General features: G+C 39.9%; 1 protein-coding gene across 2 annotated transcripts in view; it reads right to left on the minus strand.

The window, feature by feature from the left end:
* afap1 (actin filament associated protein 1) overlaps window positions 1-27,999 on the minus strand; it is a 77,447-nt gene that overhangs the window by 46,372 nt on the left and 3,076 nt on the right. For both annotated transcript variants that reach the window (XM_059354202.1, XM_059354201.1), the window contains exons 2-3: window positions 6,698-6,826; window positions 2,943-3,025 (exon numbers count right to left, since the gene is read on the minus strand). In XM_059354202.1, the coding sequence (XP_059210185.1) occupies window positions 2,943-3,025; window positions 6,698-6,826 (212 nt within the window). The remainder of the gene's footprint in view (window positions 1-2,942; window positions 3,026-6,697; window positions 6,827-27,999) is intronic.

A 27,999-nucleotide genomic window follows, 5' to 3' on the forward strand; every position in this document is an offset into this window, starting at 1 on the left:
ATAAACCATATATAGTCCATTTAGAATGGTGAATAGAAAATGTAATACGGTTGAACTATAATTTATAAATGCCAAATAGATTACTTTACCATCAACAAACATAATTATTAGTTTATTAATAGCTTTACACTCATTATAACATTTTTAACACCATATTAAGTATGTAAAGGATTTCAAAATTATTCTTATACCTTTAAGAAATTGCTTGAAACCATTTAAAGATTAAATATGTATAGAATTTTGTAAATGGTTAATAATAATTGGTTTATAAACCATCTATAAACATCACTTAGATGGTTATTGTAAAGTGTTACCGATTATTTAGCTACACATTCCGCCGGCAAGGTCAAGAATGAACACAACAACTATTGAGGTTAAATACCTTTCCCTGTTGACCTTTCACTAAGCCACGCCCCTCTGCTGCAGAACTTTTTAAAGTTATAAAATATCAGAATTCATTTTTTGCTCCGTTTGTTAAAGTGTGACTATAGAGCAAATTATGATACATTTCACTTTTCCCTTTTTCAAAATCTGTTTTGATTGCAGGATGGAAAAATTGCTACAAAGAAGGGAACGAAAAGTCGAGGAACATCACTCCTCCTCTCTCGTCTAGTTTTCCCGGAAAACCTCGGCTTTGATTTCCAGACACACACTGGGGTCACCGGAGGAGGCCCAGTCTGTACACTGCTTCTAATTACAAACTGCACTGTAAGGCCTTGAGCCTCAGAGAGAGAGAGAGAGAGAGAGAGAGAGAGAGAGAGAAAGAGAGAGAGGATGTAGAACAAGGTGTTGTGGCTTATTGTTATGGTGAGAAGGCTTTGGGAGCCATCACAGCCACATGCTTTCCATCAGAGGCATCTGCTCTAACACTAACCACACACACACACACACACACACACACAGTAGAGATGTTACAGGGCTCTCTGACTGGACTGTCAGGGTGATGTAAGCTCTGTGTGGGACAGGAAGGAAAACATATTGAAGCCATGACTAGCCTTCCCACTGCTTAACAAGAGACTGTAAAAACACCCTCACACATAGCTTCCACATCCCAATGTATTACTAAATCAGTCGTTCATTTGCCTAAAAAAGGCCAGAGGTGAGTTTTAATAACAGCAGACACTTCATACAGTGTTTCCGCTAAACACATTTTTGTGTAATTTTTTCTGCTATAGACTGCATAGGACTAGCCTCATTTCAAGCAGTTAGCCGCCAGCTCATCACAGTTTTTATGCTCTGGAATAATGTATCTATGTAATGCTTAACAATTTGTGCGACTAGTCTCTTGGACTACCTTTCAGTGGAATAACAAGAAGAAGAGAGCATGCACCTTTTGCAAGTTTTGAGACTGGCCTCCCCTTAAAAAACGACCATATAGGTTGTTTGTATCCGGCGGCAACCTCCGGGTCTGAGCAGGGAGGCAAACCAGGAAGTGCCTTAAGCTGCATTCTACTGAAAATTCCTGCAAAGGGTGCTAAGTTTGGCTGCAAAAACATTTATGTCCATTCATTTTAATGCAAAATGAGAAAACTTCTCACTTGATTTATTGACATATTTCACCGTCCGCTGTAATACGTCCGCTGCAATCTTGCTGACGTAGTCGTGATTGACAGTCAAGCGAAGTTTAAAAGGGCAGATTCCCATGTTGGGTTGGAGGCTGCCGCGGTGAACAAACGGCGGACTTTCCCCCAAGAGACAGGAGTTTGCATCCCGTGTGAAAACAAAAGTAAATGTTTTTTAACTTAAGTTACGTGAATCACGTGTTCTAAACATAACTTGCGGGAGCCACTTGACCCTTGTTACTACTTCACTTCTGGCATTTTCGTACAATTATTTTCTGTTTAACCCTCCTGTTCTGTTGCAGGCCAAATGGACCCGTTCCAAAGTTTAAAAATAAAAAAAAATTGTTGTGTAAAACCATTGTTTTTTATAAGTAGGTCTTTCCAATGTACATTAAAAAACGTTTTAACATGCATTTTTTTTTATGAAAATCCAGTGAATTCTCCTAATAGAACAATGATCTGTGAGAGGTAAAGAACACCACTGCACTAAATATGCCTTGAAATGGTGAGTAATGGAGTTAATAATTAAATAAATAAACATTGTTTATAGGGATTTTTTGGTTTCTGACATTTTTGGAGAATTAAACATGCCCTGGGTCAAATTGACCCAAGAATATTATTGCTGTTCCTAAGAAATGACCAAAACAGGAGGGTTAACTGTCGTTAATAACGCCTTACCAGAAGTGTTTTGGCCTAATGCTAGGTCAGTGGTTTTACAACATAAATCCACAGAAACTGCAGGCTTTTTTACAGCCGTGAGTGTGCCACATGTGTGCCAGTTTTAGAACGCGCCGCTGTACCGCGAGCCGTGGAAAGTGAACTGTCATACGTACATACGGGTCGTAATTTGTGGTTCTGACACACGACCTCTTCTGTTGTTTAGGTTGGAGAACTTGTTGAAAGATACATGCCCAGAGTCTTCATTTCACAGTCATCACCTCCAGGATATGTGATTCAATGCTCTTGAAAAAGCTAGACAGTGAACTTACAAGGGAACTGGATTACGTCATTCAAATCAGAATTTGTCAGTTACCATGACAGAGTAAACTTTTAGGAGTTCACCTTCTAGTTATGAGAATTTCAGCAACCCAGCAGCTTGGCTGAGGTAGAATTAAAAAAAAGGAGGCAAGACAGAGCACTGCAAAGTGACGCTGAGTTGACCGTTTCTTTAGAGAAAAAAACAAATGTCCAAAACACATTTCCAACTGGAGCAAACAATCAGGTGTCATAACATCCTTTAAATGGCCTCTTATATAGTAACCAAACATGAAAGACTATGGTGTAGGATTCATGTAGGACTACATGTTTCCAGGTGCCTCTTTAGCTTTAGTAGGAGGCACTTTAAGGTCGTAGGTCATGGGGTCAGGAGAGAAGGCTTACCAGCCAGGGCTGAGGGATCTCAGGGAGGGGCATCTGAGGCGGAGCTGGCAGACCGCTGTGGATCTCTGACTTGAACGAAGGCTCTGGGAAGGAACCAAGGATCAGAAAATGATGAAAAGTTCTTATATGCACACACACACACACACACACACACACACACACACACACACAACATATTTTAAATTCCAATGGTTACAATTAGAAAAAACAAAAAAATATTCAATCTGCGCTCAATTTTGTCTCTCTGAAACTGCAAAGGGAACAGCTGTTTTCACCATGGTGAAGATGTTTTTCTATAAATATCATAAATACACATTACATCACTGTTGATGGGATCTTAGGTGAACTGGCTAAAGTTCAAATAGTGAGTGAAAAGCAACAATCTCAACTGTCAAATTTGATTATTTTAAGGTAAATTGTAAATAATAATTGAACATTAATCTTAAAGCTTGACAACACATTTATTAAAATGAAAAAAAGAACATCCTTTGATTTTTCAGCGTACTCCTTAGCTTATACTTTCATTATGCAAATAACCAAACTGAAGATAAAGTTGACTTTTCATTCAAATTGGCAGACAACATGCAACTGAAACTAGGTCATGAAATCACAAAGTAACCCTTTGCATCTAAAAAAAAGTCATTTTTATTTAATTTAATTATTTTAGAATTTATAATGATTTTGCCTGCTTCAAAACAAATAACTAGGGCTGGGTATCACCACTGATCCATCCAATTCCCATTCACAAGGTCCTAATTCTATTCGATTTCCAATGTGATCTGATCTGATATTGATTAGATCGCATATATTTTAGTTACAATAACAATTTTTCTTGTATATGCAATTTTCAGAGACTAGATGCTGTAAAGTGTACAATGAACCCTCCGCATTATTAAAATTATACATTCTTTCATTAACAACAGTATTCAGAGATTGGTGGTATCCAAAATGAAACCACACTTTTAGGTTTAAGTTGAGCAGCTCCCGACCAGGGAGGCGGTCCAACCGCCTTGCATCTCCGTGTGTGATGCTGCCTCCCCAGCAGACTGCAGCATAAAACAACACACTACCACCACAGACTGATAAAACATTTGCAGCATCTTACTACAGATGTCCAGAGATCTGAGCTTCCTTAAGAAAAAGAGGCGGCTCTGCCCCTTGTTGTAGAGAGCGTCTGTTTTTAGGGACCAGTCCAACTTATTATCCAGGTATACACCTAGATACTTATAACATGGATCCACGTAGATGTACACCCCACAGGTATTCACTGGCTGAAGGGGGGCTTGAACCTGCAGAAATCTCTGATCATTTCCTTAGTCTTTGAGGTGTTCAGTAGGAGACAGTTCTTGTCCATTCCTGATACATGCCACAATAGCAGTGTCGTCGGAGTACTTCTGGATGTGGCAGGACTCAGAGTTGTATTTGAAGTCCGCTGTATACAGTGTGAACAGGAATGGAGCCAGAACAGTGCCTTGTGGAGCCCCTGTGCTGCTCATTAATGTCCCAGAAACACAGTTCCCCAACCTGACATACTGTGGTCTTCCTGTCAGGTAATCTGTGATCCAGGAGATGAAGGAAAGATCCACTCCCATCTCTGTGAGCTTGATTTTGAGCATGTTGGGTTGGATGGTGTAGATTGCGCTTGAAAAATCAAAGAACACGATTCTCACATAAGCGCCAGTTTCCTCCAGATGAGCAAGGGCACGGTGAAGCATGTAGAGGACAGCATCGTTCACTCAGATGTGTTGTTTGTATGCAAACTGCAGGGGGTCGAGTTTGTCTTTGACCTCAGCTCTCAGTAGGCGTAGAATCAGCCGCTCCAAGGTCTTCATGATGTGAGAAGTGAGGGCTACTGTCCTGTAGTCATTAAGTTCAGCTGGACATTTTATTTTTGGTACCGGCACAACACAGGAAATCTTCCACAGTGCCGCACTCGCCCCAACTGTAGACTGAGTTTTAAGATCTTTTGGAGAGGTTGACACAGTTGGGCAGCAAAGTCTTTGAGCAGCCTTGGACACACACCATCTGGGCCAGCAGCCTTCCCAGAGCAAAGTCTTCCCAGTCCCAATCTCTGGATAGCACATCTTCTCCTTGACAGTAATATGTGTTGGACTCTGGTTCACAAATAAAGTCAAGCCCCCACCTTTCTTCTTGCCACTAGCTTTAGCATCTCTGAAGCGTCTCTAGAATTAACTATTCTCTCTACAGTAGTAGCGATCAAAAATATGATAAAAATACATGAAAACTGCAAAAAATCAGAGAGCTACCAAACTATGCTGCTCCTCGATGAGGCGCATTCTGGAACAATGAGTGAAGTGGTTAAGCTACTTCAAAACAAAACTAATTCCGTCTCGAGGCAGTGGTGGATTTAATTTACTGAAAAAATACAAATGCTGAAAACCCTATTTACAGAATGTCCCAGACATTGAGGACTGATATTCCTTCTTAACAATAGGAAAGCTTTAGCAAACACTGCTGGAGCTCTGCTGGCTTTAGTTAGAGATGGGGATAGAGCCAAGCAAAGGTGACATGGTTAGCTGGAGCAATGCTGAAGCTTCTGTGAAACCAGTTGATCCCTTTTACTTTGTGGTCTGGATATAGAATTAACAACAAGTTCTTCATTGGCCCTGATGATGACTGCTCACAGCAGCTCATCCTGTTTAAGGTGTGTGTCTACACACAACAGCAGTTCTCATATAGCAGAATCTGTGTGTGTTACATGTGTTATACAACTTAAAGCACTCAGGTCAGGAAATGTAAAGAACATTCATTTCATCCAAATCTGATGAAACCTGAAAGGGATGGTACATAATCACTTCAGGGTTTCTTAAAAATAGCATGCATAAGAATGATCCCAATGAACACTATCCCACTTATTTTTGTCATGTCATAAGCTACAACCATTCTGGTCATCCTTGTTTGAGTTCTTCACAAAGGCCCTTAATCATCCATGTAACCCAGACCCGTTCACCGTGTTGTTTGGAGTGGCTAATCCAGATAGTGTAAAAAGTAGCTATGAAGCTAAGGCTATCTCCCTTTCAACATTGTTAGCCAGAAAGTTAATTCTACAGTTTTGGAAATCTGAAAGGGCTCCTACGTTTGAAATGTGGTTGAGAGAGCTGGGAAATGTATTACACTTGGAGAAAATCAGGTACATCATATCTACTAAAGAGGATATCTTTTTTAAAATATGGCAACCTTTTCTTGATTTAATGTCTAAAAACTGAATTAGTGTTATTCTGTTGCTGTGCCATTTATGTTATACCCTTGTTTTGTTTGTCTAATGTCAAAAACTCTGTCAAAAAAAACAAAACATATTGTTCTGTTTCACCATTTATCTCTAATTTGTATACATAATTTGTATATATTTTTCTGTTATGAAAACAATAAAAATAAATACCCCAAAAAAAGAATGATCCCAATGAGTTCCAGACAGTGAGCTATACACATTATACATTTTGGAAAAACAAGATCACTGGCATTACATCAGGACTCTGTATTGCATCTGGTACAGGGCAAGAAAATGTTGGATCAGTGCGTTGCAAGTTTAAACGTGTAACTTGTCATGCATGGTTGCACATTTGTTTTTATGCATATCTTAACAGTTTGCAACAATCAGGGGCTCATTCACATCTTCACTGTGTCTGTTATCTTTCTTGTTCTATTTTGTGTGCTTTATCTACCCTAACAATGAGATTCAATTTATCCAAATAACTTCACTGTGACAGTTTACAGATTACAGTTTGTGATCTCACCTTTATCTGAGAGAACTCTGTGGAGGATGTTGGAGATGTGCATCTTTTTCTCTCGAACCCCAGCGCTCAGATACTCCCTGTCCAACAGGTCCAGGAACAGACGAAGCTCACACACCAGCTCCTCCATCGCTGCAGCACACAACATACATATATTTATTACAAGATGCCATATCAATTAAACACACTGAAGACATTTATCATATCGGTTACAATATAAATCACAACAACAGTAACCCATCAACTGTGGAAAAGAGAACATTGCCTGAAATGAAGTCCAATAGAGGAAGAAAAGGGCTTCCACTATCATGACTTTTAGTTGACGATTAACTGTCTTACAAACAATTTGTCTATTTCTGTTAATTGTATGCCATACAGCAGTATTATTGTGTGCTTTGCAACAACCTAAATCCATTTCAATGGCTGCAAATTTCACATTACTAGCCACCGGGTTGATGGCTTAATTTCGTTGTACTGTACTTGTACTCTGTGCAATGACAATAAAGGTTCATTCATTCATTCATTCATTCATTCATCATTCATTCACTACATCACCACGCCGCCCCAATGATGATGATTATAATAGTAATAATAAAAAAATGTTTTTTCTTTAGCACCGTTCATACAACAAACACTTACAACAAGCAAATTACAGGACAGACAGAGACAGATTGAAAAAGGAAAAAAAATAGCGAGAATGTCGTCATCATTTTAAAAATTAATGGAAAAGAATATAATAATAATAATAATATTAAATTAGAAATAGATTGCTCTGATTTACAACACCTGTCTGGTCTGTAATATGAAACCATAAAACATGTACTACAAATGCTTTACACATGAAATATCGTCAGGGTTGCAAGCATCTATTTAGTATTGATATCTTTTTATCTATTAATATTTATCAATGCACTAAAAGTTGCAATATATGTTTTATTTTTCTTGGAGTATGCAAAATGTTATTTCCTTTCAAAAAAAAAAAAAAATCAAGCAGAAAATTGGACCAATGTTGTAAAAAAGCAGAATTATTGTTTAAATCCTTAAAACAATAGCACCAGAAAGACAAACTACACAGTGGGGTGGTGGAGCGGTCGCCCACTGATCGGAAGCTTGGTGGTTCAATCCCTACATGTCCAAGTATCTTTGTGCAAGATACTGAACATTAAATTGTTCCTGATGTGAATGAATTCCTCATTTAGTGTAAATGTAGTGTAAAGCACTTTGAGTGGAGGCAAAGACAAGAAAAAGTGCAATCCATTTACCATTTACACACAGTTATGTACACTACCGGTCAAAAGTTTTAGAACACCCCAATTTTTCCATTTTTTTATTGAAATTCAAGCAGTTCAAGTCAAATGAACAGCTTGAAAGGGTACAAAGGTAAGTGGTGAACTGCCAGAGGTAAATAAAAAAAGGTAAGCTTAACCAAAACTGAAAAATAATGTACATTTCAGAATTATAAAAGTAGGCCTTTTTCAGGGAACAAGAAATGGGTTAACAACTTAACTCTATGGAGTCTTGGGCTATTTTGTAAATTTTTTTATTCTTTTCATGTCTTTGTAAGTCATTTTGTGTCTTTTTTTAGTCATTTTGTGTCTTTTTTTGGTCATTTTGTGTCTTTTTTTAGTCCTTTAGTCCAACATAAAATGTGATTTTTAATCTTTTTTTTACTTTCAAAACACTATCATGCTCAATAAAGAATTGTAAATGTTGCAAATGTGCATTAATCTCAGAGTACACTGAGACATTAAACTGCATCATTTTCAATTAAATTCTGGAAAAGTTGGTGTGTTCTAAAACTTTTGACCAGTAGTGTAGGTATATATGTCAAGCTTTCAATCAGTCAATTATTGAGCTAAACAGTGCTTTATTCTAGCATAGAGACCCAAAGAACACCTGCACCGCTCCCACCCCCCAACACAGAGCAAAACAACAGGAGAGATCCCAAACACAGCTCCAATATGTGTGTGTGTGTGTGTGTGTGTGTATGTGTGCAGTGTACGACTGTGCTAATATCAACACACCTTAGGCTTGTTTTGATATAGATAATATCACATTGAGTTCATAACCAGGATTCAGAGGTTATGCCACGCTATGCACAGCAATGCAAAAGGTCTTCAGATAACAAGTCCTCACTCAAACTCACAGTCCTCACAAGTCAAGCTTATTGTCAACACATGATTATATCAAAGGTGATGACATCATACTGAAAAGCAGCTGCAGATTGAAAGGGGCAAGTGGAGTTAATTATAGGTTTATTTTGATTTATTTAACCTCTGAAGTCAAAAGTGGACAGAGCTCCATGTTCTCCATCATAGTGATGTTATGTTGGCTCCCACTGGAGGGACTAACCCACTTTAGAATCAACCATGCCAACTTTCGAGAGTTTGCTGTGATTGGCCAGTCACTGTAAAGATATTCATATAAAAATCTTTGTTATTTTTTCTTTTTCTCTTTTTAACAACCTTTAGTCACCCTGGTTTTGTTGTTAATAACTGTACACTCATTTTGTGAACACAAGGTTTTACAAACATTTTTCTCTACAAAGTTGTATAAAGAATAGTTGTTGCTTGATGTATCACTGCACTGTAAAACCAACTTGTTGTTTCAACTAGAATATTTGAGTGTCGATGCTGCGAAAGAATTTTATGTCAAGACAACGAAGACAATGGAGTTAACTCAAATGAATCTTGCTATTTGACTCAATATTTTAAGTTAAAATGACTTTTTGCACAAATCTTTGTTGTATTGAGAAGGAAAAATGAGTTATAATGACAAACAAGCAACATTGGGGTTTACAGTGTGGCTAGTTAGCTAGCTAGCTGCATGCTACACAAAATGAGCCAAACGAAGCCGAAAGTTGGCAATCTTCTAGTGATAGCAATGAGCTTTACCACACTGTGAAAAGAGTGTGTGGATGAAGCAATAGGTTGTTTAAGTTTACTGAAGTTTGCTAACTAGCCAGTCAATTTAAACCTCTAGAGGCGCCAGAACCAGCTAGCTACCAGAGCTAGAGGATAATCAGCTCTTTCAGCTAGCTAGTTAGCACCGACGCCTCCAGGGCTGATATCTGCTCTCCTCACAGCAAAGTTAAGTGCCCAAGTGGCATAGAGTGAGTCAGAGGGGCTGTTGATGTCAGACCCATCGCAGTTAGCTAACTAACTAACTAGTCAGAGCATCCCTAAGCTTAAGTTCCAGCTGGCAGCCGGTATCTTTGAGTCAAGGCAAGGAGTAGTAGCCAATCACAGCACATTCCTGGCTTTCCTCATAGAGAAGTGGGCGTGGTTTTAGCTAAATTGTGTTGGAAAAACAAGAGACACTTTCTGGATTGCTGTTTGGACAAAAAAAGACATTTAAATATGTCAACATGATATAATTATAGTACTTAAACGCTTACTTCAGTCCAATCAGTTTGCAAGCCATGTTTTGCCACAGTTTCAGAAGTAATGACTAATGCCACATCTACACCCACCAACGTTACAACAAAACACAACATGACAAGTATTTTAAGGTCATGAAAACTGCTGGGGACCACCATGCCTCACAAGGTGTCACCAGTGGCACATGTCAGGCCGCCATTGTAAATAAGAAGTTGTTCTTAATGACCTGCCTGGTGAAATAAAGGTGAATGAACATGTGGATCAAATAACTGATGATTATTGTTTAATATGCAAGCTCACAGACCAGCAACATGCATTACATGCCACTGTCCTTTTTGGCCAGCATCAGTGCTTGTCAAAACCCCGAAGAGGCAGCAACTTCACCACATATTTATCTTACAGAAATTCTCCACCCAGGCTTCACTTTTTCCTCTGGATGTATGGCACCTTTGACCTATGCAATGTGATGCAGAGTTATGAGAAAAAAATCTTTATCCTCACTCAGAGTCAACGAGATGTGATGCTGTTTTTATCAAGGATTGTTCAGGTTGATTCCTTACAGACCCAGTATTCTCCATGTTGGACTCAAGACTCAGGTATTAGAATGTGTCAATAAATCTTTTCGTCAGGGACTAGATGTTCTTGCTACTTTATGCCAGGTATCTGTGATGATGCAACAAACTCTTATATCTTGTTAAAAACATGTCCAAATACCACATCTGATCATATTTCACCAATTGCCAATCGCATAGGTATCTATGATTAACCAACAACAGGCGAAACTGCAAGTAGCTGGCACATGATGGAGAAGATTCATCTCAAAGCCTTTTATCAGAGTATCTCAGTATTACGAACTCTCTTAGAGACAATAAAGAGGTTTCCAATGCAAGCATAATTCATTATGGGAGAGGTCTGAGTCTTGGACAGCAGCTCTAACACTGGATACACACAGCCGCTTTCACACATTCCTCACATAATCTGATTATCCTACAGGAGAGAGAGTGAGGGAGGGAGAAGTAAAGCAGCTAAGAGTCAGAAAGGAGCGTAGAGATCAAAGGAGAACCATCGGCTACCATTGGGAGAGAGGGTGCAGCAAGCACATCGTTCCACGGCCCCGGGAAGGGTCGGGGTGCTGTAAAAGCAAAAAACCGCGAGCCACCTTGGCCCCAAGCCTTTTCAAGCCTACCTAGAGCCGGTCGCAGCACATGGAGGAGGGTACATTCCCAAAGACTCTGAGAAGACCGGAACTTGACGTGGCAAGGTTGATGGGGTAACAGCAGGGGGCCAAGACTTTAGGGGTCCAACCCTAACCAACTCTAGTGACCTTGTGACAAGGTGGTTATGTTTTTCGATTAGGTTTGTTTCTGCTTGTCTGGATTCTTGCTATATCACAAGCTCATGAAATAATTGCAGGATCACTTTTCACGCAAAACCATCTTGTCAGGTGTTAAGTTTTGTACTTGTGCACAACCATTGTGACAATGGCAGCTACTGGCAGCTACGCGTTAGTGAGGATACCCACAGAGAGGTGACTGTTTGTTCAAAATAAAGGCTGCTCCTGACGTGGTTAGCATAGATGCTGTAACAGCATCCATTTTATCAGAACTGGGAGTATTTCTGCATTGAAAGAAGAGCAGTGAACAGCACTGAGTGGTTTTAGCACGTGACAGGGACGGATAGATAGTTCATCCAAATTGGTAAATGGGGTGCACTTATAAGTACATTCATACTGGTGGCAGAGGCTACCAGGGTGGTGCCACCTGCCACCATTGGGAATTAATTCACACACCGATGAACGCAGGAGCAATTTGGGGTTCTTCTCTGGGGTATCTTGCTCAAGGATACTTCAACATGTAGCTGCCATGGTCGGGGATCGAACCACCAACCTCCCCGCCCGGTTATTGGACGAACTCTCTACCAACTGAGCCACAGCCGCCCCAAACAGTTTGCAGTGACCGCTTCTCACATAGATCTGTGTAAAAAATCACCTGGCAGCATCAGGTTAGTTTGTCAGCAGGATTACAGAAAAACTTCTGGCCCAGTTTTAATGAAACTTGGTTGAACGGTGTAGCATTAGTCAAGGAAAAAAATGTTAAAATCTGTGGCAGATCCAATTCACAAGGCTTTGTTAACATTGAATTATCAGGTGTTTGGCTTTTCAGGGTGGTCAGCACTCTCTGACTACCATTCTAGTTACGTATACCACTATGCTTTGGAAACATCTTAAATTTTGACTTCACTGCATCACAAAGCATCATCAGTCGTCAACCAATCAGTCTCTATTTAATTGACAACAATTCCTCAAAACATGCTGAAAGCTTCTTTCTGGATCACTTTCACCTTGCCTTTACTGCTCCATTTACTGAGCAACCTGTGTAATACTTTACTCTACTAGGGTGGTCATAAAAACTAATTGCGTGTGTGAGGCATTAAAATCTAAAGCAAGCTCTCTAGATCACCAAAGATGTGGAGGGAAAATAAAGGGGCATGGAGCGAGAAGGACCACCCTCAGAGAAGGCCCAGGGCCAAGCAGAAAATACCTCATCATGCAAACAAAACACCCCTGCCCTTTCTTCAAAAACTCACTACACTTTATTTATTCTTTTCTGTTATTGTTTAATTCTTCTCTCCAATTTCATTATGCATGGATAAATGCATTTGTGCATGTAGTGCATGTGTCCGTGTACCACCTATACTTTACTGATATTTAAATGAGACATATTCCTAACAGTTTATTTTGCCTCTAACCACAGTTTTCTACATATGACACATGATAGGAGCTCTTTCCAAAAAACAAAAGTAAACAAAAAATAATCTTCCACCCACACACTCACACACACACAGAAAGACACAAACCCACTAAAGACACCTAGACATGTTTTCACTGTGAGGTATTCACACTTCCCGGAGCTCAGAACAAAGGGGGTTTTCCTGAGTGAACTCAGGCAACGGGATCTTGTTTGGGTCTCGGAGAAAACCTGAGACCCTGCGGCTCTGTTGCTGTTAGTGCAAAAATGCTGAGGCAGGTAGGAGGGGAGGGTTTTCTGCCCTCTTCCCAGAATACAGCTGTTGTGACTGACAGCACACTGACAGTGTGCACGCGTTTTTTTTCCAGGTGTCTGTTTTTTTTGTTACCAACAGCGTCTTTAACACTCTGAGGATGTGTTTAGTCTGGGTATTTGACAAGCTTTCAAGTTAGAATCTGTCCTCACACATATACAAGGCTTAAAAGAGGTCATACTCTAAGAATCAAATATCAGCGCGCGCGCACACACACACACACACACACACACACACACACACGATTAAAGTTAATCCAGTTTCTCTCACTATGTTCACACATTGGTTTTTCACTTGACAAAATGTGTTGATGTGTGCTTATTCCAAACCATCATCATGCCACAATTGTAAGTCATTATGTCCACTTCGGATTCTTTCACAACCCCAGTCTGTTTAGCTCAGGGGTCGGCAAACTTTACTAACAGAAGAGCCATTGTCAGCCAAAATGAGAGGAAAAAGTCGGAATGGAGCCACAAACCTTATTAAGAGCCTTAGAATGGACATAAAACAGTCTACTAAGTCAAGATTAACATTAATAATAGGTCATAATGAGCATTTATTTATATGATTTTGTCAGATTGCAGATGAGAGGATGGAAACCGAAGAAATATCTCAGGGGATTTGGAACTGAAAGCTATAGCCTAGCAAGGAAAACTCAACTTGAAGTTGGCTAAATTTAGAGGTTAGGGTTCCAGTCAGAGCTATGATGCACATGTGAGTGGACTAAAAGGTTTTTAAAATATTTTAACTGCCATTATAACATACACATTTTTTACAATTGAAGAATACAAATTGCTTTGGGCCTACACCAAAGATAAATTTAATTTAAAATGTAAAGAAATAAACGTATCATTTTGCCACAGGGAGCCACTGAGGACAGCCTGAAGAGCCAAGTGTGGCTCCGGAGCCGCAGGTTGCCTACCCCTGGTTTAGTTAGTCCAAATCAGAGTGAAATGGATACTTTGTTTGTTTTGTATTTAGTCTGTTTTACTTTCACAGTGCAGAAATGTAAGCGGATAAAATGAAAAAAATAAAAAAAGATTTGCAGAGGGGCGTGTACGAAGGTGGAGAGCTGGAAATATACAGCTGTATTATTTCTTAATGGTTGGAAAGTTGGCGGTGAAAAATAAACAAAACAACATGGAGCCTAATGCACCATGAAACATTGCTGTCAATGTTTTATTTACCTCAACTCTGCACTGATATATCATGCACATATATCCTTTCGCCTCCAGTTGATTTTAAATGGTTTAATAAATGTGATTGTTTTAGTGGACTTTATTCAGCATCTCCTGTATGTGTTCTTCAGCCCAGCTGTCAATCAAACATCAGACCTCTGCAGGAGTCTAAGTCAGTCCTCTGCCAGTCATGTTGCATCTGTTGTTCTGTTAACATCTCACTAAATGCCTGGACAGGTAGCCCCCAATCTGCTGCTTGTTGGTTTATTTCCTGTAATTGGGTAGGATTATGTTTACAGTGCAATCGAACCACACTAGGGTTACCCCCTCTGGCAGGCGGTCTCAGACCGGTTGTTTTGGTCCGCGTCAGAGTACAATTGGAGCGTTCACAAGCGACAAAAGAACCGTTACAAGGATTTAACCGCACCAGAGTTCCATTGAAACGGAATAGACTTTGGGTTGTGAATGCGCCCATGGTAAGTTTACTAGGATACGCGAGGGTCAGTTCTCATAAAAAAATGACTGGCAGCATGGTGACAAGTGTTGTTTTTCTTCCCCAATACAGTATCTCCCCATAAGACACACTGCGGCAAATCGTTCAATCATAGGAATGTCTTCTTTGTAAGATGTAACAAAACATGCAACAAATAGGTGTTATTTTGCCCCATTTTCCATGTTTCCAAGATTGAACCTTGGACCTAGATTAATAAAGTTTTCTTGTTGTTCTGGAAAACACAGAGATCATACTCATACTCACATTTTTCAAAAAGCAACTGGCAACAAATCCAGCAACTTTTTCTGGTGTTATTGGAGACTTGTTCTTACTCTTCTTAACGAGCCGCGGGGGCAGGCGGCTCTTCTTTACGAGCTGCGGGGGCCGGAGGATCGTTAAGAAGAGTGAGAATGAGTTGAAGTGCCACAGACCTCCTGCAGCAGTCTTTTCCAGCTGCAGAGCCAGAGGGGATGTTAACCCCTTAGCGTCCAGTATGCAAATAGCGAAAAAGGCTAACAGTTAGCTCTGTAGCAGTACAGTGTGTATGTGCTGCTGCTGCAGGAGGTGTTCACTTAGCGATCTCTGTTTGTTTACAACAAACACCGGACACTCTGCACACACTAAAAACTGTTCCTATTGTTTGTTTAAAAGTAGTGCAATAAAAATACAGATGTTTTCCCTATCATGATGAGTAATTGTGATTAATAGTTGTGATTACAATATTGATCAAAATAATCGTTATTATCATTTAGGCCGTTTTGGACGTTTCTGTGGTTTCAAACACAATCCAGCTGATTATTGTTTACAGTGCGAACAGAAACAGTTAAAACAACATGACTTTTAAGCTGCAAATCCCTCAAAAGGAAAACAGAGATATATGAAAATTTAAACTATTCTACAACATGGCACGCCAAATAATGGCATGTATGAGTGGCCTCAGCTTATTTTGAAGCTAATAATGTATGGCATGTATAACTGAAACATTAAGTGACACTGCCATAAGCATACAGGCAATAAAACCTGGGCAAAACAATAAAACCAGGTTCATCTGGGAACTTGGGGAACCAAATTGAGTATAGTTTTTAGATTGCATGCTGTTTTCTTTGCGTGTTGTCATACTAACAAAATACAGTACTTGACAAAATGGCCTTTTCAAGAGGTTATTTTTGAAACAAATTATAGGCCCCCAATTTGTTACAGTAAAGCTTCAGAACATCTTGAATCCACATCTAAAGATGGCAACAGCAGATGGCATGACATCTCTATTGTATGCCATGCCAGATCTTGATCTTTGGGCAATGTAAAAATTTACAATAAATCTGTTTGGAAAACCTCTACTGTTTCCAGCAAAAATGTGATGGCCAGGTACTAAAAACGTTTCTTTTTAAAGCTCTACCTGTGTAGTGCTTATTTGCTGCGGTTGACAGACCCCTCCCCCACACATGGCAGCCTATTGACGGAGCAAGCAGATGCATGAGAAGCCCAAAGCATTTAATGAGCCAACCACCCAATCATCTTCAGTGAGCAACTCGCTGAGGTTCTGGGAAACTTAATGGCATCGTGGGTTAAGAGTTACAGTAAGATGGTGGTTGTCGTTAATTGAGGTTGGTTTATGGTCTGGCATCGTCATGGTTATTGCCTCCAAGCAGAGCAGGGCTTCACTGGAAAGCATTCATTTGGGCAACAGACACATGAATAAATAATCACCTACACACTCACTCAAACATCCCATGTTTCCAAAACTGATAAATATAACCGCTCTTTTATAAAGTACTTTAGTTGAGTCATGATCTGCCTGAACTTCACACCAAAGTTAAAGAATATCAGCTGAAAAACACCCTGAGTCACTAATCACCTTACTGTCCATCTATATTCCAGCAAAAATCATATCTGAGGATAAAACAAGTCACCTATTAATCAATGAATTCATGAAGTTGATCCAACAATTTTGATAATAAATTCATTGTGTGTGTGTGTGTGGGGGGGGTTATGGTTTATCGTTGTATGTTGAAGATCTTTGCTGATGAAGATGCTATGATGTGATTCAAGAATTCACAATAAGAACTGCTTATTATTTGCATGTTCGTAAGAACTTAAAAGCATCTAATGTACTTGTTTGTAAAGTCTCCATTTTAGTCTATAAAAGTCTACATTAGTCTATATTGTATTCTAATACTATAAATACAAAATGTATGTAAGGGGGTGCAGGCGATGCTGCATTAGTTTATGATGAAAGACAAGCTGTCTCGCACTCTCCCCATTTCTCAGGTCTGTAATTATGAGGTTTGTGTGTTTTCTTCTTCCCATTGGACATGCCAAGTTAACAGCACAAAGCGGAGCCGACTGCTGTTGAGTACAGGTGGTTTACTCTACGAGCAGATGTTTCCCTGACCGCAAATATACATCTGCAAAACCCTGATCTGATGAAAGAGGTGGGAGAAGAAAGGGCTCGAGATGGAGGGATGGGGCAGTGCTGACAGAGCTTTACAGAAGATATGAGAGAAGAGGAGGGTGCATCTCCAATAGCAAGCTAAAGACAGAGCAATGATGCTCCCGATGGTATCTCTTTTAAAAGATAATTACAGGGTGCTCAGCTAAAAACCACAAACCAAGGAAAGGGATGGAGTAAAGGAGAAAACGGGAACTATATAGAAGCTCCCGCTTTGGAATTCTATCTTCTGGTGGGAATGTGGTTTCCTTATATATGGGAGCTGCCTGGGTGTGAGAATGAGTATCACATTGTACAGAACTTTTTTCATTAGTGAGGTAATGGAAGTTTCAAACCTACTAAATAAATAAATAATGTAATCACTGTTTTAAAGAGCACCACAAAACTCCTTATCCTCATATTAGCTCATAGGGCTGCAAGATATATCATTAGCGTATATGGTTTCATTGAGATTTTTTGTAAAATCAGTGCTCAGGCCAGGCTAACACTAAAGCTAATTGAGGTTCAAACTAGGGCTGGGCGATATGGACCAAAAGTCATATCCCGATATATTTAGGCTGAATATCGATATACGATATATATCCCAACATATTTATCGCAAAGTGAGAGCAAATGTTCAGTCAAAGTCAAAGTAAAATATGACATGTCACACACACATATATATATATATATATATAAAATATATGAAATAAAATAAGCCAATCTTTTTCTGAAATGTATAGATTTATAGGAGAAAAGAATAAGAAACATTACAAAATAACTAAATATGACAAACTCTAGTGAGGGCAGCATTTATATATAAAGAAAGAAAAAAATTGAACTTTATCAATATATGCAATATGGTCTAATTCCATATCACATTTAAAATTATATCGATTTATCTTTTATATCAATATATCGCCCAGCCCTACTTCAAACTGATTTATTGTTTACTTTATTGTTGTGTGTAAATATACACTCATTTTGAATTTGATGCCTGGGACACGTACCAAAAAAGTTGGGACAAAGGCATGTTTACCACCATGTTGAATCACCTTTACTTTTAACAACACTCATTAAGTGTTGAGAAACTGAGGACACTCATTACTGAAGTTTAGAAACTGAACATTTGTCTCATTTTCGATGGGAGACAGGTCTGGACTGTTTTCCCTTTGAAGCCATGCTCTTGTAACATGTGGAGAATGTGGCTTGGCATTGTTTTGCTGAAATAAGCAGGGACACCCCTGTATATGAAGAGGCGTCTGGATGGCAGCATGTGTTGTTCAAAAACTGGTGCCTTACCAGATGTGCAGGTTAACCATAATGCCATGGGCTCTAACGCACCCCCATAACATCACAGATGCTGGCTTTTAAACTTTGTGCTTGTAACAATCTGAATAGTCCTTTTCCTCTTTAGCCTGGAAGACGAGTGTCAAAAACAATTAGAAATGTCTGACCACGCACACGTTGCCTCATTCCATCTCAGATGAGCTCAGGCCCATATCAATCTAGCTTTTGCCTTGTATAGAGTTTTAACATGCATTGGTAAATGCAATGCATCGATGAGCGGTTTACTGCAGTTATAACAGTTTTCTGAAGAGTTCCTAAACTCGTCAAAGGTCATGGGCATCCAATGTTGGTTATTGGCCATTGGAATCTTTAAAAATGGGGATTTCACAAACTATGGTGCATAACATCAAATGCCTTGCAAAAGTGCATTGAAAATGGTCCTGGAACTGTTGGATTATTTTCCAACGCAGTTGTCGCTTGTGAACAACTGAGCCTTTCAAGGATGCTCTTTCATACCCAATCATGATACTCTCACCTGTCAACAATTAACATTTTTACCTTGGAATGTTCCAAACAGCTGTTTTTGACAATTCAACAGCGTTCCCTGTCTTTTGGTAGCCCTGTCCCAACCTTTCTGCAATGCCTTGCTGGCATCAAACTTAAAATAAGCATATATTTACAAAAATCCATGAAGTAGTCACTAGACTTGCCACTTTTATTGAAAGAAGCCACTAAGAGGGTCTTTAAAGTGGCCAAATCTAGAAAAGTTGTTTCATTGACATCACAATTGCCAATCCAAGCACAGGTACCAAATTGTCCATCCTCCTCTCTCATCTTTAGACAGCTCTTTCATGCTTGTCTTTTTCTGGCACATCCAAACACAAGTCAGAACACCACAAAAACAAATTCACATTTGAAGTTACACATGCAAACATAACGATGTGTTCAAAAGTGCAACCACTGGTCCAGACCTCAGCCCTTTCTTTGTTGTAGTCTCTAAGGGAGGCCTTCCCTTAATCTGAAAGACCTCTTGCTGTGTTAACCCTCCACATACCGCGCCATCAACCCCACTACATTAGCTACACCACACCTCTCCCCACCATGGCACACCACAAATGAAGCTTTGATCATGTAATCCTAAAAGCTTTGTCCAAGACACAAGGCACATTTCCATTAGGGTAAAAAGTGGCCGCTGGGAAAGATTAAGGCCACGCCCTCTTAAATGGCCTCTTAGCGACAGTTTTGACTGTGACGTCACATACGCAACGGATTTAACATGGGAGACGTGCCAAACGTAAAATAATAAGGAAGGAGACGCCGAGATGGAAGGAAGGAAGCAGAGCTGCTGTGTTTCTTGTCGCTGTATTCATGCACATGGTGGCCATGATTATGGACGATAATAAAATGATTGATTGATAATAAAAGGGCCTAACAAGCCTACATGCTCACCCTGTTGAGGCTCATCGGAAATGATCCTCTTTCATTGAATCCAGTTACCAATTATAGGACTATTTCAAGTGTTTAACATTTTAAGGCAGGAGTCCAAAGGTAAATGTTTGGTTGATCATGATAATGATGATGATGTTGGTTAAATCAGCAGGCCAGTTGCCAGTTGTGTTTTAGCGATATAAAACTGTCCTATTTGGCATCTATCAGGGTTTTCTGAATTGTGCTTGAGCTTGGCCCAAGATCCCCCTCCTTCTCCCTGTGTATTTCCAGATGAATATTAACACAGGGGGAAGGCCAGCATGGCTATGATTGGTTGGCCCCAAATTAAATTCTCTGTTCCCGCAAACCAGCTTACTGACAGGGAGGGATGGAGGGAGAGATTACAAACTCATTTCTCCTTATCTTTCCTTTCCACTTCTGGGACCCGTCTTCTCTACCACCACCAGAAAGGAGGGGTTCGTATGTGAAGCTTTTAAACTTCAATCATCATTGGGGTGAATGGGTGTTCAGAAAGAGGGAAAGCAACCCTAACTCTAAAGCAGAACCAAATGGGCCAAGTGGGCCAGAACGGTGACACCATGTACCCATTGTGGCCACATCACACACACCCCACAATTAATTACTCATAGAGCCAGGGTTTCTGCGAGGAAAGCTGTAATAAAAAATGGCAATAAACACTCAAACACTTGTGCATTTTTGCCCCCAAGACATGGCACCCGGGTAGTGGGAGAGCTCTTGAGCAAGGACTTGCTAAAAGGGATCATTGACTCTCCAAAGTAGTTTGCCGAGTTTCCACCACCAGTTAAAGTTAACATGGCCAGAGTAGCAAATCAGACAAGTACATAAATTGTCCTTCTTAAGGCTCAAACTCACTACTGCAACTAGTTCATTATAATTGAACTGCTAAGGTTGTGAAGGCCGACTCGTCTTGCAGAGTTCGTGTTTGGGGAACTTTGACACTTGTGACCTACCACATTTGAGGTGTGAGACCAGCAAACAAACTTCAACCTACCTCTGAGTTTTCAACAAATCTTAACTGACAATTGGAAGCACTTGGGTCAAGGCTTGACGATCTGACAGGCAGTGTGAACACATATATCATGAGCTTTGGTTTTACGTACAGGAATAAACCAAGAATTTACAAAATTGAAAGTTGGCCCTTAACAGGGAACTTAAATATGGTTGGGGAAAATATATTTTGACTATACTTGAATATCTGCTATTTCTCAATCACATGCCTATAGCACACTGATCACTGCAGGGCTACTGAGGCCACGCCCCCTACATGCACTGTGCATTCCTCCATCACGTGCACAGATGATTTCTAGAACCCTAGACCACACTTTTGAGCACAGAAAACAAGACTATAGAGAGCAAACAAAACAACATATTTTTGTAGGCCAACCCGGAAGTGAGCATCTCCATGGGGTCTATCGAGCATTTGCCTTTATGATTTTTGCATTGGATTTTGGATCATGGCAGAAAATCAGCTCTGTGGTAAACACGTTTCTAATTCTGACATGTTTTGTTTAGCAGCATAATCTTCACAAATGAACACCACTTGGTAAATGGTAAATGGACCTGCATTTGTATAGCGCTTTTCCAGTCGCTTTGCGACCACTCAAAGCACGACAGACTGCACTCATTCACCCATTCACACGAACGCAGAGGCTACCATAAACGGTACCACCTGCAACCATTGGAAATTCATTCACACATCAATGAACGCAGCATCGGGAGCCATTTGGGGTTCAGTATCTTGCTCAAGGATACAACATGTAGGCTGCCATGGTCTGGGATCGAACCACAACCTTCCGGTCAGCTCTACCAACTGAGCCACAGCCAATGTACGTTTGTGCGTTAATGCAGCCAACAGAGGCAAAAAGCTAACGTTATGCTATAGAAAACTAAAACACATTCAAATTTCTCTCTTTTATCCAAGACTTGCTTAATTACCTTGTTAAACCATAGTAAAACACACTTCATTCAAACTTAATAAAACTCACTAACTGTGGTTTGAACTATATTCTCACTGAGTGAGATGTGAATGTGTGTACTACAGCTATTGTCCCTGCTGTCTCTCCCTGTTGTTGCCTCTTTGTGCTTCTGCGTCACTGAATGAGTCTGTCACTGAGTACTCCCACATAGCCAGACCTATCTCCACTACAGACTGTATATATACAGTCTATGATCTCCAAACTTGTATTAGTGCTGTGCTGCTGTGCTCAGCTGCCTAATAAACAGTGACTCACACTGGATTCCACCATGTTGGATCTCCGTGGCCGGACCTCGAAATGGCCATTCTTCGGAGGCAGCCCATTAAATTAGCAAAATAAAAGTCACGACCAAGTAAAGTCTATGTGTGGGAAACACTAAGCGAAAATTTAGCCATTCAATTCCAGCAACATTTGGCACAACAACCTGATTGCGATGGAGTCAGGCAGACTAGTGGATGGCATCACCTTGATATGCCATCAATAGGGTTGGGTCAGTGTGATATTAAGGCAAACACAAGGTGTCGCACTTGACTCAGCAGCCACTCCTGAGTGGAACATAATGAGACTGAGTTGCAGCGTAGTGACTCCTCAACTTTTCTGTTGGCTTAAAATCCAAAATGTTGCTTAAAATCCAAAATGTTGCCATAGTAGCACATTTTTAAATTTCTTTAAGACTTAATATGCCATGTTGCGTCTTATCACCCTAAAAAAAACACATGAACTTCATAGTAACAACCACTAAGTGTGCTGAAATGTGATGTCCATCAGGCTCTGTTAACCCCTTAACACAATATTATGTTAATTACTCTGTAATATTGCTTTTTACTGGGGTTAGAAAAGCTGCTTGGAAAGTGTAGTGGGTTTATTTATCAGGTAATCTACATTAAATTAAGCTTTTCTACGCTGAAGCCACCCTCCAGAGTAATGTAGCAAGTGAAAATACAGTAAAAAAGCAAAAGTAGTTTACTACATCAAAGTTACTTAATGGCGTCACTTGCAGCTCCTTAGTAGTTTTATTTTGCACTGTAACACAAAGCTCTGCTGCGCTTGAGCTCAGTTAGATGTAGCTTAATGTCAGCACTACAGAATTATTTGTTTAACTGTTGAAAAATGTAGTTAAACTACAGTTGTTATGCCGCCACTATTGCCCAGCATTTAGCAGTATGATGTTGTCAGCACAGCTTGCTGGTGTAGGCTACTTTTTCATTTGCCAGAAAGTGTCATTATGCAAACTACCACTAATATAAATCAATAAAGAGGAAAAAAGCATTTTCTCCTGATTCCCATAACTGTACCCCCAAGAAAGTATGTTGGAAATGGGTAAACAAGCTGTGTTAACCATCTTTTACATTCCTGCACATCATAAACTCACATTAACCCTTGTCCACATCCAAAACCAACACATGATCTGCTACATTCTCATGTGCCACTGAGATTGATTACAACTTCTCCACACAATGAATGTCTGTCAGAACCTCACCAAATGCCAGACAGAGACGCGCTGCCTGCTACCTGATACCCTGCAGCTGCTAGCAGAGGTCCTGTTGTACTAGAACTCCATTCACTGCTACAAGCTGGAGAAATAAGAAATATCGAGCATTCGTGTTGTCATTCCAGGATCATGTTAGGTTAGGATTTACCCAAATGTTGATCTGGATTTTGTTATTTCTGACTGGGCATTGGCTGCTTTAGTTGAGCTCTGTGCTCTTGGCTTAAAACGGGCTCTCGATGTGTTTTCAGCCCTTTGTTGAACAAAGAACGCCACCTAGTGGGCTCAGATTATAAAGAAAATGAATCATGAAGCTTCGTTGTCACTTCACTAGTATTAAGTGACCCAAACAGCGGAGTAGGATTATTACTATGATCAATGGTACTCAGGGTGTGTTCGGCTCCACGTTGATTTGTTTACTTCGTGTTTACATTTTTCACCACCAACTTTTCAACTAATAACAAACAATACTGCGAGTAATCGTAAATGGACCTGCACTTATAAAGTGCTTTACACTACAGACTGCGCTCATTCACACATTCACACACACATTCATACTGGTGGCAGAGGCTACCCTAAACGGTGCCACCTGCCACCATTCGGAATTCATTCTCACACCGATGATCGCAGCATTTGGAGCAATTTGGGGTTCAGTATCTTGCTCAAGGATACTTCGATATGTAGGCTGCCATGGTCGGGGATTGAACCACCAACCATCCGTCAAAAAATAGCACTTTAAGGGCTACTAGACACATGCACAAAACAGAAATTTTAGTGGAATATCAACGGAAAATTTTGGTGGTGAACTAGTTGCTGTCTTTCAGCTATAGCATGCAAATCTACTTAGCCTGGTTAGTCAAGCTCAATTGACAATTATTTGTGTCAAACTGTATGCCGACATGTGACTGAGAGTGTGAATGATTGTCTGTCTCTATGTGTCAGTCCTATGATAGTCTATAGACCTGTCCAGGGTGTATCCTGCCTCTAACCCAGTGTCAGCTGGGATAGGCTACAGCCCCCCGCGACCCGATTGCGGATAAGCGGTTAATGGTAATGAATGAATGTATGCTGACATGTGACTGAGAGTGTGAATGATTGTCTGTCTCTATGTGTCAGCCCTGTGATAGTCTATAGACCTGTCCAGGGTGTATCCTGCCTCTAACCCAGTGTCAGCTGGGATTGGCTCCAGCCCCCCGTGACCTGAGTTTGGATAAGTGGTTTTGGATAATGAATGAATGCATGCCAACAGTGTCAACAAAGTCAAGGTATACAGGGTTTTACAAGGATTCTTTTGAGACACAGGTTGGAAAGGTTTGAAAACGTGGGGCTTGTGCGACGTACAGAGTTTGCGTGCAAACCTTATTAGTGAGAGATTGTGTTTTCTGCCGAGTTCAGACATGTTCATAAGTCAGCTATGGCTTTTGGGTCAGACTGAACCAAAGCCATTGCCTTGTGCTGACAAAAGTAGAATTAATTGCTCACCCTTCTCTGGTTTTGGGCCACAGACTGACCCTCACTCTCCTCCTGAACGTTCTCATCTGGCTGGCTGGTTTATTTAAACAGTGTTAGACTGCAGGAGACCATGTCAGTGTATTCTACTTCAACCCAGTTATTGTTTGCTCATCTTTTCTTTGATCTAGCTAACCTCTTTTCCTCACCAAACTCATGTGTTAGTGTAATGAGATATTAAAAAATGTCTACCATGTAGGTCTGTACCTAACCAAGTCAAAACATGATATTCAAATATTTTTTCTAAAATAGATATACACACACACACACACAAACACACACACACCAAAAATGTATTACACTGTGACCCCAAATCCAAGGTACAACCCTGATTCTCAAAAAGTTGGGATGCTGTGAAAAAAATTAATAAGAATAATTTAAAAAAACAGTGAATCCTTTTTTCAACCCATGTTCAACTAAATACAGTAAACGAAGGATATCTAATGCTCAAACTGGAAAATTTGTATTTTTGGTATATACACACATTCTGAATTTGATACCTTCTGTTTTTATTATTATTAACAGTTTAAACAGCATCACAACTTTTTTTCTATTTCAGGGTTAGAATTAGTATAAAGGTTGTCTGACTAAGTTCGGCTCACTGAGGTAAGGTTACCTTTCTCCTGGAGTTGGGTAAACAGTGCAGCTCCAGCTGAGTTTCTCAGCATTATTGACAGTAACTTGAAGAACCTCTGATCCCCTATTTTATGTTTCAGTGAAGCAAGGAACATAATATGAGTTGCTGATGTATCTGTTGTAGCAACACGGAGGTAATGAAAACCAGACGTCAAAACGGTTGAAAAACAGAATTCCGTTGCATAACAGTGGGCTGTATCAGTAGGCTGAAGTGATAAAGTAATACATAAAACTAATATTAGCACCACATGCTTTTACAGTGACTTTCTCTGCAACAATGTCAGGAAACTTGCTTGGAAGCTTGCTTATATTGCATGTTCCATTTGGTCAAAAGATGATGCTACGTCTGTTGTTTTTAAGTGAAATTCTGTCTTGGGTACCATCTCACAAAGCATCTACTTATCAATGTGGCCTGTTAATCCCACAGACGTACAACAGATGCAATATGATTGGACGAGGACTGACTTAGACTCCTGCTGAGGTCTGATGCTTGCTTTACATCTGGGCTGTTGTTTGCTAGGCACAGCGGAGTAGGATTATCACTATGATCAATGGTACTCAGGGTGTGTTCGGCTCCACGTCGCTATGTGTACTTCGTGTTTACATTTTTCACCACCAACTTTTCAACTAATAACAAACAATACTGCGAGTAATCGTAGAACCTGCACTTATATAGCGATTTTCTAGTCGCTTTGCGACCACTCAAATCGCTTTACGCTACAGACTGCGCTCATTCACACACACATTCATACTGGTGGCAGAGGCTACCCTAAACGGTGCCACCTGCCACCATTGGGAATTCATTCTCACACCGATGATCGCAGCATTTGGAGCAATTTGTGGTTCAGTATCTTGCTCAAGGATACTTCGACATGTAGGCTGCCATGGTCTGGGATTGAACCACCAACCATCCGATCAGTTGGTGACCACTCTACCAACCGAGCCACAGGTCCGCTAACATGTATATATATATATACTCTATTGATCCCAAACTGGGAATAGCAGCAGCAAAAAGTAAAGCATACATAAAACACATTTTTTAATTACTTTGAAGTAAAATTCACAGACTGTTAACGTGCAATCCCCAAGTTTATTGCAACATCTTGTAAGTTTTCTAAATATTTTTAGTGGTTGAGCCACAGACTTGTTATTTTTATATTTGTAACTTTATTAAGTGTGATTTGTTGCCAATTAAAGATCAGTAAGATTCCCATATTGTTCACACTGAATAGCCCTATTCTAGAGCGTTTGTCATGTAATTATTACATACTTACAAGGCTGGAGTCAAATCAGTCAGTACTGTAAAGTAGTTCAATAAAGATGGCATATAAATGAATGTATGTTTATCTCATTTCATTATAACTTATAGACATTGCCAACAGGAAACAACAGTTTATATGCTGATTCTGTAGCATGATCATGAACGGAACAGAAGATGATGAATTTTTAAAAAATAATTGCAGAATAAAACGCAATCGCAATATTGGTGAAAAAAATCCAATTCGATTATTTTCCCAAATCGTTCAGGCCGAATCAAAAATATCAATCACTCTGATTGGGACTAACCAAAAGGACTTGTGTTGTAATAGCCCTTAAAGTTTCAATTGAATCAATCTTAGTAGTCAGGCGGCTTAGCTAAATAAAGGGGACACGCCGGACAAAAGCACCATACTTTTTCCACATACTCTCTATCACCATAAGTTTCAATTTTTGGTAGGAGCCACTTCATCAAGATTGCGGATCGGAGATGGCAGCCATATAAAGTCTATGAGAAATGCTATATCTTCCAAGCCACTTAAAACATCAATCTTGGTGTCAAAATATACATTTTCTGGATCAAGGAATCATTTAAAGCTACTGAGTATATCACTAGATTTTTATTATTTGATCAAATAGATATGTTCATTTTCACCCAGACTGGTAGGCAACTTGCTTCAAGTGCTGCAGCAGGAATCCTGAGTTGAAAATGTTTGGAATCAATGTTTACGGGAGAGTTGAGCTGATAAGCTGCAATGTACACTGCTCACAAAAATCAAGGCAACGCTTTCATCTCATGTCAGATCTTGATCAACAAATTATTTGCAGTGAGTCATCTAGTGATATTCTCAATAGCTTTAAATAATTTCTTGACCCAGAAAATGTATATTTTGACACCAATATTGACCTTCTAAGTGGCTTGAAAGATATATTGGTTCTCATAGACTTTATATGGCTGCCATCTCCGATCCCCAATCTTGATGAAGTGGCTCCTACCAAAATTTGAAACCTATGGTGATAGAGAGCATGTGGAAAAATGTTGGTGCTTTTGTCCGGCGTGTCCCCATTCTTCTCAAATCTGGTCCTAAGCTACGTAACCTGACTATAGTGCTACATCCAAAGATAGATAGATAGATAGA

Source organism: Centropristis striata, chromosome 17 (assembly GCF_030273125.1).
Source record: "Centropristis striata isolate RG_2023a ecotype Rhode Island chromosome 17, C.striata_1.0, whole genome shotgun sequence".
NCBI lineage: Eukaryota > Metazoa > Chordata > Actinopteri > Perciformes > Serranidae > Centropristis > Centropristis striata.